The sequence below is a fragment of the Peromyscus leucopus genome, chromosome 17, assembly GCF_004664715.2.
Source record: "Peromyscus leucopus breed LL Stock chromosome 17, UCI_PerLeu_2.1, whole genome shotgun sequence".
Taxonomy (NCBI): Eukaryota; Metazoa; Chordata; class Mammalia; order Rodentia; family Cricetidae; genus Peromyscus; species Peromyscus leucopus.
The window spans coordinates 12094627-12115362 of NC_051077.1; the positions used below are offsets into that span (position 1 = coordinate 12094627).

The 20736-nt window shown below is 47.4% G+C and overlaps 1 protein-coding gene across 1 annotated transcript in view; it reads right to left on the reverse strand.

The window, feature by feature from the left end:
- Positions 1-953: 953 nt before the first annotated feature.
- Ido2 (indoleamine 2,3-dioxygenase 2) overlaps positions 954-20736 on the reverse strand; it is a 44251-nt gene continuing 24468 nt past the window's right edge. The window contains 4 exon segments of the mRNA XM_028887829.2: positions 954-2650; positions 3872-3937; positions 3940-4019; positions 10987-11038. Of these exon segments, the coding sequence (XP_028743662.1) occupies positions 2301-2650; positions 3872-3937; positions 3940-4019; positions 10987-11038 (548 nt within the window). The 3' untranslated portion in view covers positions 954-2300.

Below are 20736 nucleotides of genomic sequence, written 5' to 3' on the forward strand. Positions count from 1 at the left end.
AGAGGTGAGGGTATGGAGCTAACTATTCTCTATCCCAGATACTTCCTGGACCCACAGCACCCATGGTTCACCCCAGAGAAAATTCAGGATGAATAAGCACATCTGCACCCTTATGGTGGTGCTGCAAAAGAGATTTCAGCAGAAGACAAGGATGTTGGGTGGAGAGGAACGGCTCTTTTGAGACATCATAAGCTCAGCCTTTGGGACTAAGGCTCTTGATGGAACTAGAGATGAGGGCACTATTAAACCCTACGCGGAAAGAGGACAGGCAACAGCGGTGACAGAGAAGCCTGACACTGAGTCTCTGAGAAGTCCTTAGCCTAGCCATGTCTACCTCCCGACACTGGGTCTCTGAGAAGTCCTTAGCCTAGCCATGTCTACCTCCCGACACTGGAGTCTCTGAGAAGTCCTTAGCCTAGCCATGTCTACCTCCCGACACCGAGTCTCTGAGAAGTCCTTAGCCTAGCCATGTCTACCTCCCGACACTGAGTCTCTGAGAAGTCCTTAGCCGGATGGATCCCAGAGGATGTGAGACAGGAAGAGCCTCAATGCCTTGGTGTAGGACCTGGCTTGAGCCCCCTTTTGGAGCTAGCCTTTTCTTTCCCCCAGGTACTGGAAAGTAGACACCCTAAGCCCGTCTCATGTGTCCTGTGGTCATAGGAACTAAGGAACAGCTGGACTATGGGGACTGAAAGGCTTTTTAGACAGGATGAACTGGGTTGCTAAGTCCGCCTGACCCAAATCCATACAGGGGACAAACAATTGGAAGAGGCTGGGCAATGATCAAATGGTCCTCACCAATGCTCTTCTCCTAGGCAGGACCATGGAGCAAAAATCTGACGCAGGTGTGTGTACACATACACACTGGAGAAGTGGGAAACCCTAATTAGTGGAACTGACTTTAAGCTCTGAGTTTTCTGCAACCAGGTAGAATAAGACTTTGAGCTAGAAACTTCGAAAATAAAAGCTACATTTATTTTTATCCGAAACATGTGGACTTACTATTTATTCCTATGCGGCTCACTTGCTTTCAAAGGGTCAATTAAAACATTTTTCAAATACACATTCCAATGTCACTAGGAAAAAGAAAAACATTGTCCTAAAAATAGAGCAGAGAGTTAAAATAGAATTGGCCATGAATACGCCAAGCAGGGAAGACACATCGGTTCCAGATCAGTAGCTGAGGTCCCCAGGCTGGTGACTTCGGGTTTCTTTGCTCAGCGCCACATATCTCCACTGGAGCATTTAACCCCCGTGATGAATTCAGCGTGGGCAGGGAGGAGAAGGCTGCCTCGGGTCCCAGCAGGTCCCTCCCAAGTCTCTGTACAGGAGTACAGTAGGAACTTAGAGAAACAAGCGAATCTACTACAGCCAGCTTCCTGCTGTAGTGGCTCCTGCTTCCCGGAGCTGGGGAGGCTGAGATGGGAGGATTGCCTTGAGTCCAAGGCAACCTGAGCTAGAACATAGTAAGACCCTGCCTCAAACCAAAAACCAAAAATAAACCAAGAGGAAGAGGAGGAGGAGGCAACTGTCATCATCATCGCAATCGGTGGCGGTGGCAGCATGACTCAGTGACTCGTTTTATACATCCCAGCTACTCAAACACTAAGGCTAGCCTGAGCTAAAGAGCTTAGTACCAGCCCAAGCAACTCTAAGACTTTCTTTCAAAATCAGAAACGCAGAGCGCTGGGACCGTAGCTCGGCGGTGGAGCAGCTGCCTGGCATGTGTGCGACCTTAGATGTCATCTCCAGGGGGCAAAAGAAAAGAGGTGAACGGAGCCCGTAACAGTTGGCACATATGTGTACCCTCAGAGGGTTGAGGCAGGGGGATCACGGGTTCTAGTTGGATGCTGATCTGGGGTACATTGTTCGATCCTGTATTGAGGGAGGAAAGAAAAAGGGAGGAAACAAGGGAGGACCAGAAAGGAGACAGTAGAGGGTGATGAGAGAGGGAGGGGACAGGGAGGGAAGGAGGAAAGAGGGTCCAGGGGAAGAAAAGATGAGGTGATATGCTCAAAGGCGACTTGATTCTTTTTCAGTTGAGCTTGGATATCTAGGACTTGCCCACTGAATGGAGACATGGCTTCAGTTCTCTGCTGTGAGTGAGGCAGGGGGATTGGGCAGGGCAGAAAGGTTTCTAGCAAACAAAGTGGCTGGGGCTGGGCTGTGAATGGGAACCACAGTTTAGGAACAAAGATCATGGTGTTCTTGGAGCAAAAATGCGCTTGGGTTCAGGCAGAGCTCTGGTCCTGGCTCTGACTCCCACGGGCCCTAAGCATAAGGATGCAGGATGTGAACTGCTAAGCACAAGGGTGCAGGATGGCCTCCACAGTCTTCTCCCTGACGCTCTTCAGGAAGCTCAGCACTGCGGTACCCCCAGTGCCCCTGTCCTCCGAGGCATGGGGTGAGGGACGGCTCGGCATCCTGCTCCTGGCCTTGGCAGCAGCGGAGATGATGTATCGTGCCACCACGTTGATGTGGTAACTGCGCAGCTCGACCAGCGCCTCCACGCACTGGTTATAGGCCATCAGGCAGCAGCCGGCACCGAAGGTCAGGACGTGGTCCCTCAGTGAAGGAGCTGAATGGAGGTCCTCCAGGAAGGCCTTATGGGAAGGAGGCATGTAGTCTCTCATTCTGTGCAGAAAGCCTACTGAAAAGAAACAGCCCAGAGTAACACCTTAGCTCAAGGCTGACGTTCAGGACCCTTGTCTGCTGCTCCAGACATGCCGCGACCAGAAATGTTGGATAGGGTTCTCACTCAGCCTAGTCGGGCTTTTGTTATAGTTGCCAAATGCTCAGATGTACATTTCTGGATGTTGACAGGAGATGCAGAGGAGAAGAAGAAGCAAGCATCTCTCAGATAATAAAGTTGGACAGGAATCTTACTCGGCAGGGTGTACGTATCCTAAGCCGAACATGAATAACATGATGTTTCCCGCTAAGGGCTATGAGGCATGACTATAAGCATGCACACAGTCTCTTACACTGACTGGTGGAACATCCTGGTGAATTCTGTTTTCTAGATGCTTCTTACAGGGGATGGAGGGGTGGGTGGAGCCAGGGTAATGGAACTTACCAAGTACATAGAGAAGATATTGGGAAACAGGTATTTTAGTAAGGACACTCTCTGGATCAAAGCAAAAATACCAAAAGTTCAAGTGTTTACTAGAAAAATCATTACGCCTTTAACTAATGTGGGGTTTTTATTTGTTTTTTTTTTTGTTGTTGTTGTTTTGTTTTTGTTTTGTTTATAGAGAGTCAATAACTAACATCAAATGTTGAAATCCAGAAATAGCCCTGCTGGTACCAGAGAACCAGCTTGTGCAGAATTTCAATCCTTTCTGGTTCTGATCCAAGTTAAAGTTCGGTAGCATTAAATACCTTTTTTTTTTTTTTTTTTTTTTTTTTTTTTTTTTTTTTTTTGTACCTGTTAAGGGCATAGCTCTACACTGACAAGCAAAACAATAACTATTTTCAAAGGCTTCAAAGTGATGGGCTCCCTCTTCTGGTCCACGTGCATTCAGCAAGCAGGAGGCTGGAGCATTTCATGGGAAGGGCTCCATTACCGACTGCTTCAGACTGGGCCATACAAGGTCCTAGCCTTTGAATTTACAGATTAGGGACCCAAGCCCACAGGACAGTGAACAGCCCGGGTCACAGCTATGTTCTTAAACTTGGAAACAAACCCAAGATTTGATGAGGTCTGATGCCCTGATATTGACTAACATGCGCACAGTTGTCTGGGGGTTTAGACAGGTATAAACTTCAGGACATTTTCCTTTACAACTGGTTTTATAAGTCGGTAAAAGTGCCTCCCTCTTCTGCCTAATTCTTCCCTTGAGTGAACAGATGAGATGGGATGCTTGCTTACCACTTCCCTTACAATGCTGAATGCCCAGGAACTCATCGAAGGCCTGAAGCACAGAGCTCTGGGCGCGCTTCCTCCGGAGTACCTCAGAGGCTCTGTGGCCACACCCTCATAGACCAGTCCCACGGGCATGGCTGGATTGTCCTTCCACCTAGGCAGGAGTCAAAAAGAAGAAGAGAGAGTGGAGAAGACTGCTCCAGGGAACAGCGTCTTCTCTGCCGTGAACCCTGAGCCTGCGGGGAAGCCGTCATGGCATTAACGGTGGCTTTGAGGCACGGAGAGTGGATCTTGCCAGAGCATCCAAGGAGGGGTTAGCTGGACTCCAGCTTCACTCCGTGCCGTGGTATTGGAGCCTTCTCTGCCCCATTTAAAGGATTCCTCCAGAGAGGCGAGGACGGGAATCTTCCTCATTGGTCTTACTGCCGTGATTTAAACAGCTCCGTCATATACGTGCATCTGTGACATCAGCGCCACCAACAGGACAATGAAGAGGCTGTGAACGAGTCCCCACTTCCTCTGCTAGTCTCAAACTCGATAGCCACCCCACCAACACGCTTCCCAGTTACACCCAAGCACACACAGATACTCAGCTGTTATCCCCTGAAACACTGAGATGTTCGAAGCGTTACACCGGTGGATTGGCTTTGATTTCTCCATGAGAACTGTTATCAAACCGTTTGGGTTTGTCACAGCAGGCACTGATAACAAGCCTGGCTAACAAGAGCAGCCATATAACCAAGGTGGTGGGCACCAAAGCCTACAGACGGCTGCAAGGACAAAGCCTGGGACCCCTGCCCACACGCCTCTCCTTTCCCCTCTCTCCTCTCCATGTCCGTCTCTTTCCACCCATCTCTCTTAGATTTACCCCCCCCCATGACCTTCCCTAGTCTTGATTGTTACCCGAAGCACAGCAACGCAGAGCATACAACCTGTGGTGCCTACCCTTTACAAACGCATGCGCACCCTCTTTCTCACCCTGGCCACGCGGCAGGGGATGAGGCTAGGCAAGTTTTACCTTCTTTCCTAAAGTGACAAAGACCTGAGCTCAGTTCCCAGACGGGACGGACGTACCAGGATAACAGGACCCGACACCCTCACCTTGCATTCCAAAGCTGCATGTCTGTAGTTCTTTTCCTAAGAACTTGATCACATTCTACCTCCACCAAGAGGCGTGTGCTCCTTTTTTTGCCAACGAACAAAGCAACCCCTGGGTGACAGGGTAAGTGGCAGGCTTACACTGGTGTCTCTGCTCCTTGTCATTCTAAGTCATTGTGTTCAAAGAAGGGACATGTGAACCCCCTATATTCGACAACCGCAGGCCGACTCCCCTGCCTGCATGCTGAACCTCTTGAAACTCTGCAAATGCAGCAAGGAGCCAGGTTGACCCATTTGGGGGCTGTTTGGGGTCAATTGCGCCAGGAATTTCCATGGTCATCAACTGGAGCAGGGAAGGAGGTACAGCACAGGAAGCAGAAGAGGGAATACACAAGAAGGTGGGGGCCCACAGGCTGTGGGACAAGGTCTCTATTCTGGGAAGATACAGAATTTAAGCTCAACTCTGCTGTGCTAGTTGGCTGGCCTGGCTTATCACATTCAACTTCCCAGAGCCTTGGCTCCCTCATCTGAGTAGTATGAGTATGAACTGAAGTCCCTGGGCAGGGGAGGCAGGTCTGGGTTAAAGATTCTACAAGGCTAATTGACTGACTGGTCGTGGAGAGTTGGAATGTTGACGATCCAGAGCCAAATGTCGCTGGGCTATCTTTAACTCCTTCCTGTCTGACCCAATGTCTCTGGGACTCTTTGGAATGTGTTGACTTAACAGACGACAAGTTTCTACCACCCCACAGCCGAGAGCGCCATCCCATGCCACCTACATGTGACCGTGTGTAGAGCTGTCCTTGTTTGCTATAACTTGCCTGTCTGAGGTCCCCATCAGTGTACCCACAAAACCCCTTGGTTGGCAACTTTCTTTTGTCTTTGAACTACAAAAACTCACCCATCCATTCCCACACTGGACCATGGTATTTGGAGACAACTTGAATCTGTGTTTCTGGGCACTCATGTTTGGCCAAAGAATAAACTTAACTCGTATTCCTTTGAAGTAAGAGCTGTGTTTTGCGCTGACATTCATATTTATCTTATTGGTCACTGTAAGAACTAACTCAAGTACTATTTGCCTGGAACAGATTAAACGTCCAGTAAGTACCAGCCATTTATTGTTCTAGCAACCCGGGAGGGTGAGAATGCCTGCCGCTGCCGCTCTCATCTCTCAGCCGCAGTGGACAAGCCTTTCTGAGCCTCCGTTTCCCTAGTTTGTAGGGAAACCTGCTTCCTGAACCTGTTCGGGGAAGTTGAATGGGCTTCAGAGGGGTTTATGAACAGCCCAAAGACTATCAGAGTTCAGGGCTAGTGAAATGGGAGAGCGACACTTTATGAGGAGGAAACGGCCTGACTGCTGTGGGGATAACGGACCTGGTCCACACCAGCACATCTGTGTGAAGAGCTGCCGTGTGCACATCACGCTCCTGTTTCTCTGTGGTCCACTGCACGAGGACCCACCGGATGCATCCACTCCAACTCTTCCCTCATCCTCAAGATGATTGACACTCATCTCCACCTCAGCTTCTTCCCCTTTGGTCCACCTCTGAATGCCTTCCTTCCAACCTTGTTCTCCACCACCCTGCCCCACTCAGCAGCTGGACTGACAACCTGAAGCCCCAAGCAGATCAGTAGTCATCCTCGGACTGCGCCACTCCGAACGGAAACCGGAACTGCCCCCGCTGTCTGGTCTCCACAATGACTGGCATCCTTCTCACTCTCCTGCACGTCTGACCCTGTTCTTCATGTCCGCTCCCTCCTCGAGGTCATAGCAATTGTTCCCTTTGCTTAGAGCCTGCTCTGTTGCCCATGCAATCACATGTCACCTGGGATGTGGTGTTTCTGGATACCAAAAAAACAAGATACCCGACCCACCACACCTAGCGGTCCCTCCCTAGTACCCTACATCCTACCTGGCATTGCCCCACGCAGCCTCGGGTGGTAACATACCGTAGGGTGTTTGCTTTGACTAGGTTTGTTTACTCAGCATCAATCTCCTCTCCATCCTGATCACACGCTCCAGGAGGGCCTCACAGCTGCTCTTCTTTACTGCTCTTTCCAGCACATTCAACAGTGTCTGGAATGTGGTAAGCCCTGATCATGTATGTACTTGATCGATGAATGAATGAATGAATGAATGAATGAATGAACGAACGAATGGAAAATGAACAGTCCTCAAGTCAGTGTTGAAGGGACTCTGGCTAGCTCAAGTGTGGCAAGCAGGCTCCGGCAGGCTTTGCCCTTCTCTCCCATTCTCTCTGGCTAACAACCTTTAGATTGTATTCCCGAAGCTGGCCCCCAAGGTTCATTCCCTTATTTGGCCAATCCCTCCTCCTGAGACTAATAACTATCAAGGCCCAGCTATCAAAGCATTGAAATCCAGCAATCAAAAGCCCCCTTTGGCTCCCCTAATTAACATGCCCAATTAAAATTAAACACCTCATCCTAACATGGGGTTTCCCCTTCCCTTTATAAACGACCATTTGCCGATGTGCCACGTCTGTCTCCTCTCTGTCCAGAGGCAGTCCTTTGTCCTCTGGGACAAATACCCCTTCCCCTTTGTCCTGGTCCCCTTCCTCTTCTCCCTCATCCCCTGTCTCCATTACCACACATCCTAGCCCATTCTGACACAGACCTCCTCTTCTTCTCCTCTTAAAATGACACCTGCAAGGTCATTTGCTGCTGTTTTTCTGCCTGAGTCAGAAAGCAGCCACTTGAACTTTTCTTCCCTGCTTCAGAAAGGGTCTCTCTGTGAAAACAGGCATTTGGATGAGGTTTGTGCTTAATCAGGGTCCGGGAGGGAGCCCTCCCCCCCTACCCAGTGCAGGAGTACCCCCTTCAAGTATGTCACAGCCAGAAGACTCAAGCCAAGAGCTTGAAAAAGCCCAGCTAGCCTAAGAGAACGATCAGACGTGGTGGAGGCAGGGAATGCACCAGGAAGTGTCCGTTCAGCACACACTGGAGTGGCTGTGCCAAAGCCAGCCATGCTGACCGTGACAATCACTGCGGGCGGGTGACAGAGAACCTGGGTCTCCCTTCCCACTCCACACTCCACAGCTACATCAGACTCGTGGGACTCACCATCTCACCAAGTCAGTGAGTATCTCTCACAGGCACTCACAGGCTGGGCTGCTGTGTGTGAAGGGATGGGGCCGTTTTCATTTCCGGTCTCTACGGTAAGGTTATTTTTAGCCTTTCTGGTGTTATTTCTAGCAATCCCCAGGAAAGGGGAAGTGGAAGGAGACAAGAAAAATGAAGTGACATTTCCCCCCGGAGGAGTGCCTGGCCTTCCAGGGAACTGTGATGGGCTGGAAACTGAAGGGACGCATCTCATTTCCACATGAAATCCTCTCCTTAAAAAAGTGCCTTTGAAGAAGCAAATGAGAAACCACGGACCGGAAGCAAGACGGATGCAGAGTGAGGAAACTGACATTTTAAAGACAGGACTAATGGAAGTTCTCAACAATGTTTTGAAACTATAGCTCCACTTAGGATTTGGTCCGGCCACTTAGCCGCACAGGAAACAGTCTCAGGGACAGGAGCCGAGGACAGGCTCTATGTAGACACCAGATTAAAAAGTGTCACTACCCGGAACTTATTTTGACGAAAACCACGCTCCCTTCTGGTTCCTGTCATGCCTGTGATAAAAAGAGGAAGTAGAATTTATTCCTTTGAAAGACCCTGGTGGGTAGAATGCTAAAATTAGTCCCCCAAGATTACCAACTGAATTCCTAGGACGCTTAATACGATGAGATGTTCCCGTCACTGTGATGTATTACATGGTGAGGCAGAAGGGTTGTTCAGATGCAGTGAAGGTTGCCGATCAGTTTAGCCTTCGTGTGGGAATTTTCCTGACTCATCCAACTACCCTGAACCCAACCACATGAGCCCTTTTAAGGGAAGCTTCCCCTGGCTGGTGGTCAAGGGAGAAGTCAGGACAATGTGTAGTTCTAGAAAAATTCCAAGTGCCGCCACTGTGTCAGAAGACAGAATTGGTGGGGTGGGGGGGACAACAGAGGAGGCCTCTAGCAGCTCAGATATCATCTCTACACACACACACACACACACACACACACACACACACACACACACACACACCAAAGCAAAACCTTGATCTGCTTGCACTAACTGAGTTGGGAAGCGAGGTTTCCCTCCCATTCTCAGCTAAAGCCACCTTGGCCTAGGCATTGTTGGTGTATGTATATCCACAACCCCAGAAACCAAGGAGGCTGAGCAAAGAAAATACAAGTTCAAGACCCACTTGGGCTACATAGTGAGATTGTGTCTCAACAACCCCATAATGAGAGTCCAGCCCTCCAACTCCCTTGACTTTGGCCCCTAGAGACCCTAACAGATGGCACTCTGGGCTTGCCTGGGCTTTGGGCCCACAGAACTGAGGGAACAGACAGGTATTTAAAGCTGTTGAACACATGGTGGTGTTGTATACCACTACCGAGAGCTGACAGGGGGGTCAAAGCAGGGAAAAGCCCGGGGAGGCCTGACTCACTCTGACCGGATCTGGTATATGCTTACTGTAGGGTCTCATTTAAAAAAGAGGCCTATGTTGCTTGAAACACTTGAAAGAATCAGCCTATCAGAATGCGAAGCTGTTTTGGTGTGGTTAGAGGTTTGGTCCTTGGACCCTTGATCTTATCGGCTTTGGCTGTGGCTGAGGGATGTATCATGGTGGAGAGAACATGGAAGAACAAGGCTGATGACCTGAGCACTGGGGTCTCCCAAGCCCTTCAAGGGCATAATTTCCTTCCAGGAGTGTCTACCTGTCTTCCATAACATCTCATTAGCGCCATAGGCTGGCAGCCAAGCCTTCAACACACGGCCTTCGGGGCTGGTTAGAATCCGTGCTGTACACCCCTGTAGCTCATCAGCCTCTGTATTTCTCTCAAGTTACTCTCTGGAAATCTTCTTGTTTCTAATCTTTATCAATTCACCACCCAAGCCAGACGCCCCACCCCCTTAAAGTGTCCCACAGCTCTCTAAATTAAAGGAAGTGCATTATATATGCATCCATTTTGTTTGTCTCCCGATGGGACATGGCAATAATAGATTTAGCATTTGGTCTGTCTCTTGCAGAGTCCCAGCACAGCTTAGAGTCTTTCTCTCAACAGCATCCCATGTCCCTCCCAAGTCAATAAGACACAAACATTCGAAAGTGACTCAACTCTGGTAGTTGGTGAATTGGATGACAATCTGATTAAGGTATGTCAAGGTAGGAATAACTGGGAGAAGAAATGTGCTCAGTATGAGTGTGTGTGTGTGTGTGTGTGTGTGTGTGTGTGTGTGTGTGTGTGTGTGGAGAGAGGAGAGAGGGAGAAGAGGGGAAGGGAAAAGAGGGAGACAGAAAGAGACAGACAGACAGACAGACAGAGAGGTGGGGCATCATATAGCCATGAGACAAAACAAGGGTACCCAGAATCAGTGAGGAATGGCCTAGCAAGGGCCTTAGACTATCCCTGCTACCACACAGCAAAACCACCAAACTGTATCCCCACAACTCTGAAGGCCAGGGACTCTAAGAGCAGGGCAGCGATGGTTCAGTCAGGTGAAGACCTGGACCCTGGCTTCCAGATGGGTCCCTGGATGCTATGCCCTCATAAGGTCAAAGGGCAAAGGGGAAAAATGTGACTGCTACTTTCTGGCCTTCCTCTCCTCTACCCCTTCCACTCTTCTCTCTCTCCTCCTCTTCTTCTTCCCCTCCACACCTCTTTCCCTACTCCTATCTTTTATTTTTTGTCCCTGACATCAAGTTGAGCTTCTAAGAGGATCCATGGCTCCAGTCTGGTGGCCAATGACAATCTCTGTGCATGTAAGTACCCGGGCTTGGAGCCTTTTTCCTTCTGATGGTTCCTGGGGTCCATCCTCCTAGAGTGGACCCAGGCGGTGACTGCCAGCTCCAGTCACTTGCTATATTTCTTACTTTAGGAAGTTTTTGTCTGTCTGTCCTCACACCAGTTTGGGAAACTGTACACTCTCAGGCAGGAAACCAACTGGACTGTACTTACCCAGAGAGGAAGAGCCGGATGACTGTGTAAAATATGTCTGGGTCGACATAATCTGGAAAACAATCAAATGTGAACTTTACCACAGGCAAAACGCAATTGGCCACAGGTGCCTGGACCCTTCTGCTTTCCTGGGGCTCCCCCACCCCTATCTGATCTATGCAGAGCCCAGAATGGAAGCAGCAAGCACAGATGGAATGTTCCCTTGCAGAGGGGCATGGGCCCTCACAGGGCTGTTAATCCATTCCTTATGGCGGCCTCCTCTGTTTTCGGTATTTCGGTTTTCTGTACTTCACCACCACCACTAAGAGATTAAGGCTATCCTTCTAAAAAGTAATGTTTTAGATAGACATGATGTGTTAGGGAATATGGTAAGCTAAGAAAGGAAAAGCAGATGACCAATGTCCAGAAGTTCCTGTGTCAGCTGAGGGCTTCCCAGGGGTTGTCACCGCAGGTCAACAAGGCTATTAGCCCCAAGCGGCATTGGCCAGCATGGGCAGCCATGCTTGGGGAGGATGGATTCTGTTCTGTATGCCCTCCTACCTAAGAAAGTGTGCCATCATGGCTACATAAATTCCAAACATCTATGATCAGCTTTGAAAGGTTGATCTCACTACATTACTGAGGTCCTCTGCCTTCTGGAAACTAGTCCACATTTATCTTACATTTCTTTGTTTCTGAGAGAAAAGGAAACATCCTTTGATAAAGTCTAACTAACAACACACCCTTCCGATCACTTTCCCTTGTCTCTTATCACACATGGAGTCCAGTTCTTCGTCCCTTCTCCCTGTGTGTTTTCTCTGAAGCCCACAAGACCTGGGATGGCACAGCCTCAGTGTTTTGAGACACTCCTCCGTGTGGCCATACTCTCTCGTCTCAAGTGTGACTATGTCCCATGTGCTAGATTGTCGTCTGGGACCTCTCCTGGGTACTGGTACTGGTGTTCTCTCTCATCCATATTGTTAAGTATGCATACAGCTCCTTGCAGAAGAAGTAATAGTGTGTACTGAATTACTCTTTTACACAACTTAATGTATTAAAGGTAAAGCCAAGTGATCATTGTGATAGATACAACAGGATTTACATGAAAATGTAAAATATATTCAGTGGATGTTTTAAAAGTGATTCATGAAGGAAGGACCTAAGAAGAAAGCTGCTGTGGCCATTTTAATATCTGACAAACTAAACTTCAAATCAAAACTAATCAGAAGAGATAGGGAATAACATTACTCAAAGGAAAAAAAAATCCACCATAAGGATATTGCAATTCTCAACATCTGTGTACCAAACACAAGGACACCCAAGTTCATAAAAGAAACACTACTCAGCATTAAATCACATATTGATTGACCTCAAGATCCACTCTTGGACATATACCCAAAGGACACTTCATCCTACCACAAGGACACTTGCTTAACGATGTTTATTGTTACTCCATTCATAATAGCCAGAAATTGGAAAGATCCCAGATGTCCTTCAACAGATGAATGAATAAAGAAAATGTGGTGCATTTGTGCAATGGAATATCACTCTGCTGTTAAAAAAACTGAAATTATGAAATTCACAGGTAAATAGATAGAACTAGAAAACAATCATCCTGAGTGAGGTAGTCCAGACCCAGAAAGATAAATATAGTATGCATTTACTTATAGGTGGATATTAGCTGATAAGTCAGTGGTAACCAAGCTACACTCAGTAGAGCTGCAGATTAGGTATAGAGGAGGGGACTAAATAGAATACATAATTAAAGATGGATGGGGGAGGGGGCTAGAACAGGAGAATCAAATGAGGATGGGGAGGGAAAAGGAGCATGAGGGAGGGAATACAGGGAGAGATAGTTAAAATTAAGGGCCATTTGAGGAGTAGTTTGGAAGCCTAATATACTAGAAGCTTCCTAAAATATATACATACATGAAAGTGATCTCAATAAAATCACCAAACAATGGGGGACACAGAGCCCCGAGCGGACACCTCTTGTCATCAAATAAAGCCTCCGGTACAGTGATTGGGTTGAGTTGTTGGCCAAAGAGATCCCATGGGAACCCCCAAACAATCCAGGTTGTTGCCAAGACTACAAGCTGCTCTCCATAAACTGACAAGTCCCCCATTGATGAAGACAACGCCTGTACAAGTCAGTGAACATGGAGAAGTCAAGCTGGTGTCTACATAGAGCCTTCCCCCCTATGTGCCAGATTCTTTGGTACAGGGAGGCACTCTGCGCTCTACCAAAGGAGCACCATAAACAAGCCAGCCACAAACCATTTCATCTACAATGTGTTCTGCCTGCAAGGCAAGGTACTACAATCATGGCGCCAAGTTTGTGGGGGCAGCTAACCAATATCTGATTTGACTCAAAGCCCGCTCCACAAAAGGAACCCACAACCAATATTGCTTGGGTAACCAAGAACCTGAAACTGTATAGCTCAGGGACCTAGGGAAAAACCAAATAATACTGGTCTAAAAATTAAAAACAAAATCTTAGCAAGAAAATCACTGATGACATGCTGCTGTACTCATAGATCAGTGCCTTGCTCAGCCATCATCAGAGAAGCTTCCTTCTGCAGCAGATGGGAACAAATACAGAGACCCATGGCCAGACAGTGTGCAAAGAGTAACAGACCTTGGAACACTCAGCTCTAAATGGATTTGATGTCTCCATCAAATATCTCCTCTCAGGGCTCAGGACACCCATGGAAGAGGAGGCAGAAAGAGTGTAAGAGCCAGAGGGGGATGGAGGACACCAAGGAAACAAGGCCTTCTAAATCAATAGGATGGACACACATGGACTCACACAGACTAAGGCAACATGCACAGGACCTGCATGAGTCTGCACCAGATGGGATCCTAGAGCTGAGAGAAGTGGACACATGTCCCCATCCCTAACCCAAAGGCTATCTCCAATTTATAACTACTTACAAATGAAAACTTAGTTTTTTCTAAGGGGGTTGCAGGAAGTCAGGACAGGAACTCAAACAGGGCAGGAACCTGGAGGCAGGAACTGATGCAGAGGCCACAGAGGGGTGCTGCTTACTAGTTTGCTCCTCATGGCTTGGTCAGTCTGCTTTCTTATAGAACCCAGAACCACCAGCCCAGGGATGGCACCACCCACAATGGGCGGGCCCTCTCCCATCAATCACTAATTAAGGAAATGCTTGCCTGTAGTCAGATCTTATGGAGGCATTTTCTTAATTGAAGTTCTCTGTTCTCACTTTAGCTTATGTCAAGTTGAAATAAAACTAGCCAGGACACACACACACACACACACACACACACACACACAACACACACACACAAACGTATATGTTTGCTTCTCCTCCTCCTCCCCGTCCTCCTCCCCCTCTTTTGTACCACCCTACAGGTCCTTTGTGTGTGTACTATGGTTCCCAGTATAGTGTTTTTATGGTATTCCTGATCATGTGACTAGTTGCTCTCTGCATCTATATTTGACTTTGTGCCTTTTCTCGGGTTCTTTTCCATCTGTCTGTCTTGTCCAACTCCAATCTGATAGTTTTTGTTTTGTGTTATTATTACCCCCATAGAAGCCTGTTTGTTTTCTAATGAGACACAGAAAGGGGGTAGATCTGGATGGGAGGGAGGGTTGGGAGAAGTGGGAGGAGAAGAGGGAGGAGAAACTGTAATCAGGATATATTGTGTGAGGGGGAAAAAACCTATTTTCAATAAATAGAAAAAAAGAATTAATGATGAACCTAAGCATACTTCTCAGCAGGATTTCCATATAAACACCAGATAACCTGACAATGTTTACCAAAGTGTTCGATTCCAAGTTAATGTTCAAATACTGGTTTCATTCCATTAGTTAGAAATGAACAGCGAAGAGATAATTAAATAAAAAGATACCTTTGCTAAACACAAAAATTGCAAATAACTATTAATAAAGCAGAATATAGGCATATCAGTATGCCTTACCTTGAAAGAAACTCAAGTAAACATGTCCATGAAAACACAGATTCATACAACACGTTCACACACAGGGAAACTCGATGTTCAATGAAGATAGGAACAGAGAGATGAGTCCCTGCATCGGAAGCTATTTCAAGCATGTGACAGATAAAGACTACCCAGCAACAGCGACAGATGATTTAGAAGGGTCATCAGGAAACGCTGGCTTATATTTTATGTTGCTTTTTACCTCTCTACCTGCTTTCCTTCCAAGACAGAAGCTGGATATAATATCACAGTGCCTATTTGATAAGCTTGAGCCAAGTCCCAACAGAGGGTTGTTTGTTTGCTTGCTTGTTTGTTTGTTTGTCTGTTTTTGTGGTACCTGATAGATAGGGTGATTCTATAGTTCACATGAGAGACAAAGGATGGGCTCCTGAAGGAGAAAACCAGGGTGGAGAATGTTCCTGAGAGAATGAAGAAGAATCTGAAGGTGTGGGGACCAGAGGAAGACAGATCCAGAGGGGAACAGAACAGAGACCCCGAAGCAAACCTGTTCCTATAAGAAATTCTAATGAGAGACGGTATTGATGCAGGAGGGAATTGAATTCATTTCTCATCTCATAGTATATACAGATGATAATAACCAGATGAATTATGAAACAATAACAACTTTAGAAGAAAATATGGGCAACTATATTTCCAACCTGCTTTTTTGCTGAATAAATTTCTTAGGCAAGAGCTCATGAACAATCCTGTGGCCATATTTCAGTTAAGAGCTTTTGCTTGCAAAAGGCATTAAACAAATCTTATTTGTAGCACATGTAGTTAGCAGCCACCCTACCATATGAAAGGCGTCCACGTGCCTCCTGTGGTTGGAGGTCACGGTAGAGGACTGGCCAGCACCTGCTGAGTCTAAGACGAAAAGGGCTTTGGTCTGACTCGGCTGTAAAACCTTCCTGGAGCCCCTGTGTGGTCCATGAATCAGAGCCCATGACACAGGTGAGGGAGGAGGTTTGGAAGGATGCTACTGAGGCTAGGCCAGAGACATGATGGCGTCAATCAAAGGAACCAATGTAAACAGTATTCAAGAAAGCAACTCCAGTTAAGTGTGGTGGTGAAGTGTTGTTGCCTCTAGCCACTGAAAAGCAATGCAGGGGTTCTTGCTAAAAAAGAAAGGAAGGAAGGAAGGAAGGAAGAGAGAGAGAGAGAGAGAGAGAGAGAGAGAGAAGGAAGGAAGGAAGGAAGGAAGGAAGGAAGGAAGGAAGGAAGGAAAGAAGGAAGGAAAAAAGGAAGGAAGGAAGAAAGGAAAGAAAGAAAGAAAGAAAGAAAGAAAGAAAGAAAGAAAGAAAGAAAGAAAGAAGGAAGGAAGGAAGGAAGGAAGGAAGGAAGGAAGGAAGGAAGGAAGGAAGAAAGAAAGAAAGAAAGAAAGAAGAGACCAGAAAGTAGCCAAAGAGCCATGAAGGAATCCACGAACCACCAGGAAAATACAAAACCACACAGGAAGGTAGTCTTGGGCTTAGTTTAGGGGTAAGTTTCACCCCATGCCCTCTGGCATTAACTTGGCATCTGCCAGTGCTGACGCCTCCACCTTCAGTGTGAAGCAGCCCCAGCTTGCCCAGCTTGCCCAGCTTGCCACATGCAACAAAATGAAAGTGAACTTGATACAGAACAAAGCAAAATTAAAATAATCTGTCCCTGGAAAGTTGGAGTTGTATGATGCAGATGTTCAGTCCAAATGTAATTGCCTGATTGGTCCTTGGACCTCAGTTTCCAAGTTAACTTGATGTAGTTTAGCATCTCCAGGAACCAGGAAGAATGGAGTATAACCATTCTCTTCCTCCTTCTTAAGGACTGGCTTACAGGTGATATTTTATGAATAATCAGCATGGCGTGGTTTAAAAAAAAATCAAACACACAAGATAACATGACAACCATTAAAAATGAGTGGAAAAATAGAAATAAGAATCAAGAAATAGTGACAAAATCGATACAAGCAGCCAGGAGGAGAAGACAGAGCAACCACAGCTCAGGCCTCAAACACTGGAGCCAGAAGACCACGTACAGACATGCTCTGCCTGCAAAGATTTGGTTGCTACGAAAATATTATTCCAGTCCTGGAGAGGAAGGAGGCAGTTTTCAGGCAACAGAGCTTGGCATGTTCTAATCTATCAGCAGATACGTCTTAAAGAAATCCTAAAGGGAACTCCTGGCTAGCTTCAGCTTGACATAGCCCTAAGGTATCTGAAAGAGTCTGAGCTGGGATATTTCCCCCAACAGATTGGCCTGTGGACCCATGGCAGGGGCGAGGTGGGTTATTGGTGGGTTATTTCTTGATTGCTAATTGATGTGAGAGGGGGCTTCGTCCATGGGCAGGTGGACCTGGGCTGTGGAAGAAAGGTAGCAGACAGTGAACATAAGAACAAGGTAGTAAGCTGTGTCTTTCGTAGTTCCTGCTGACGTCTCTCAGTAATGGCCTGTGACCTGGAAGTATAAGCCAAATAACCCTCTTCCTCCCCAAGCTGCTTATGAACGAGGGTCTTCTGACAGCCAGAGAAAAGAAACCAGAATGGGGCAAATAAATATGTGCAGGGGAGAGCAGGGCGGGAAAGGTTGGGAATATGTGGGCAAATCAAAGCTACCCAAATCAGAGAGACCTGTGGATGCTGGGGATGAGGGGCGCTGGGTGAGTACCTACTGAGCATGCTCAAGGGCCTGCTCACCATCTCCAGCAAGGCAGAAAACAAAACAAAAACCTACAGCTGGCATACTTTTAGGTAGTTTGATACATTATTCCCCTTAGAAGTCGTCTGTTAGAATTAAAAATCTTCGGTGCACTGACAGCTGCCTTGGGTATGATGTGTATTGTTGTCCTTGCTGTGACCCTGACCAAAAGCAACTTGGGGTGGAGAAGGGTCTATTTCATCTTCTAGCTTGTATTCTGTCACCAAGGAAAGTTGGGGCAGGAACCTGGCGGCAGGAACCGAAGCAGAAGCCATGGGAGAGTGTGGCTTACAGGCAGCTCCTTATGGCTTGCTAGGCCTGTTTTCTTAAAGCAGCCAGGCCCCAGCCAGGCTCTCACACGTCAATCATTAATCAAGAAAATTCCCTGTAGACTTGCTCCCAGGCAATTTGATGAAGATGTTTTTCTCAATTGAGGGTCCTCATCTCAGGTGAACCTAGTTTGAGTCAAGTTGAAAAAAAAATTAACCAGAACAGTAAGTATATGTTTTCACACCTGATGCTTAAACATGATTTTTAAAAAAATGGGTTAAAGGACTAAATAAAACTGGATTTAAGGAAGCAGCTTACATAGTTTGGATATGTGCAGATTGCTTAAGTAACTAATCCACCAGTGAAGGCCAACTTTAGAAACAGAAACATGACTTAAGCTAACAGGGAATTTCCAGGTGATAATTTTCCATATGGGTTTAGAAAAAAAAAAAAAAAAAAAAAAAAAAAAAAAAAAAAAAAAAAAAAACCAAGTTCACAAACCAAAAATAAAAAGTCCTTTGACAAAATTAGATGACCAAATCAGACGAGTCGGGCCGCAAAGGCTCACAGTCCAGCCCCCACCCCCTCCTCCCTCCTCGGAGGGCATCATTAAACGCGGTCAGAGGGGAACATTTGATGTCTCACCCCTATCAAAAGAAAAATTCTACCTCTGTGTGTGCGTGCCTGTGTTTTGTGTGTGCATAATGTGTGGAGGCCAGAGGTCAATGTTGGGTGTCCCCCCCCCCCAGAGTCTCTCATTGAGAGTACAGCTCGCTGACTCTACTACACTGGCTGCCAGGAGCTCCAGGATCCTCCCATCCCCCCTCCCCAGGACTAGGATCACAGATGTGAACCGCACTCCCAGATGTTTGCTTGTGTACTGGGGATGGAGATTGTTTTGGTTAGAGGTTTCTATTGCTGTGAAGAGACACCACGACCACGGCAACTCTTATAAAGGAAAAACATTTAATTGGGGTGGCTTACAGTTTCAGAGGTTTAGTCCATTATCATCAATATGGTAGACAGGTTGCTGGAGAAGGAGCTGACAGGCAGGCAACAGGAAGTAGTCCGAGGCACTGGGTGTGGCTTGAGCATATAGGAGACCTCAAAGCCTACCCCCTCAGTGACACACTTCCTCCAACAAAGCCACATAACCCCAACGAAGCCACACTTTGTTGACATGACCCATGAGCTTATGGGGGCCAGTTACATTCAAACTACCGCAGAGACTCAAATCCTTATGCTACACAGCCATTGTTTTACATGGGAGCATCTCCCCGGGTGCTTAAAAGAAAAAACTGTTAAGCGAGTCAGGCTAAAGCCAGACCTTCTGTTGACTCCGAAGGAAGGACAAGAAATAAATCACTTTCTGAAGAGAAAAAGGTACCTTGAACTTCCTAAGGGGGAATTGGCTCTTAGGGGCATGACCTGCTAACAAGCTACAGAATTATGCCTGGAAGCGGTTTAAATACTTGACACCCTGAAAATATTTTGGATGTCCGACAGATCCCCAAATCCCCACCCAGGTGGGCCCTATAGGTAAGACATCCTCCAAAGACAGTCACACGGGTACATGGTACCAAACTGAGGCAAGTGACAGCAGATGACAGTGGCAGGGAGCATTGGGTTTCACATGGTGTCTCAGCACTCAAGATGGGAACATTTCTGCCTTTCCTGTTCTCCTTACTGCTCTTTTAGTTGGAATAATGTCAGAGGCCAGGACACATCCTCCATCCTGAGATGAGGGGAGTGCCTGCCCGCACTGTGAGGGGCTCATGGGATGGGATGGAGGATGTTGTCGCCATCTTTGAAAAGTGTGGAGTCACGTTCCCCTCCTTCCCCGTGTATGTGGATACAGCTAGTCATAGAACCTTGAAAATCCCATTGCGTGGGGAAATTTGTCTTGGGATGAGATGGGGCGGAAAGGGTACATCTGGGAGCTCCCCAGATCCTCAGGACTCTTTCAGGGGATCGTGAAGATCTTTCTGGGCTTGTAACATGGTCAAAAACTAGCGTTGGGGAAACTTGTGTTAGACACCAGGGTGCACACAGTGTGACTCACTGGAGAGCCTCAGAACCTTCCCAACGACTCCAGTGTTCAACGTAGGCTCTGGAGACACTTAAGAGGAATGACCCCAGGCTGTCTTGGCAAAGCTGCTGTGTGTTACCAACTGGGGAGCACTTGGGGAAATGAAATGATACATCCACGAGAGCTTTAAGGTTAAATCCAAGGAAATGGGAAGTGGACGGGAAATATGTAATCCTGTGACCTCCGGGGGACATCACAGAGCCTGGGATGACCACGGTTACTCGGCGTAAGGTGGCAACATTGCATCTTCTCCTTCCCACCCTGTGCCCTGTGGACACTACTGCCCAGAATCTTCCTTACATGAAGTCAAGACTCAGGGGGAAGGGTGTCTGACCCTGTTTCTCACACAAAGGGACCACACTCCTGCATCGAACCTGCCTTAAACGCCCAGCAGGCACACTTGGTAGATTTCGGTGTTAATGAACATTGGTTTGCCCCTCCAGAACCAGAGTTAGCCACCAGGGAACGGGGCGCCAGTTACTCCTTCCTTCGGCGGCTCCGGCCAACACTGGTCACGGAATTCTAAAGCCAGGTTCAGGTCTCTTAGAACCCACAGACAGGAAAAGCAAATGAATCCAGAGGGACTTACGGACACCTCCACCGACAGCCCTGCTCCCAGCAGGCTAACCATGGAAGCTGAAACACAACCAACATTCCCCTTGGGACCCACCCAATCTCCCAGGCTTCCACCAAAGCTCAACCTGGACCCTGAAGAAGGCAAACTACCCCCACGCACAGAAAAAAAATATACAAAACAATTCTGCAAAAAT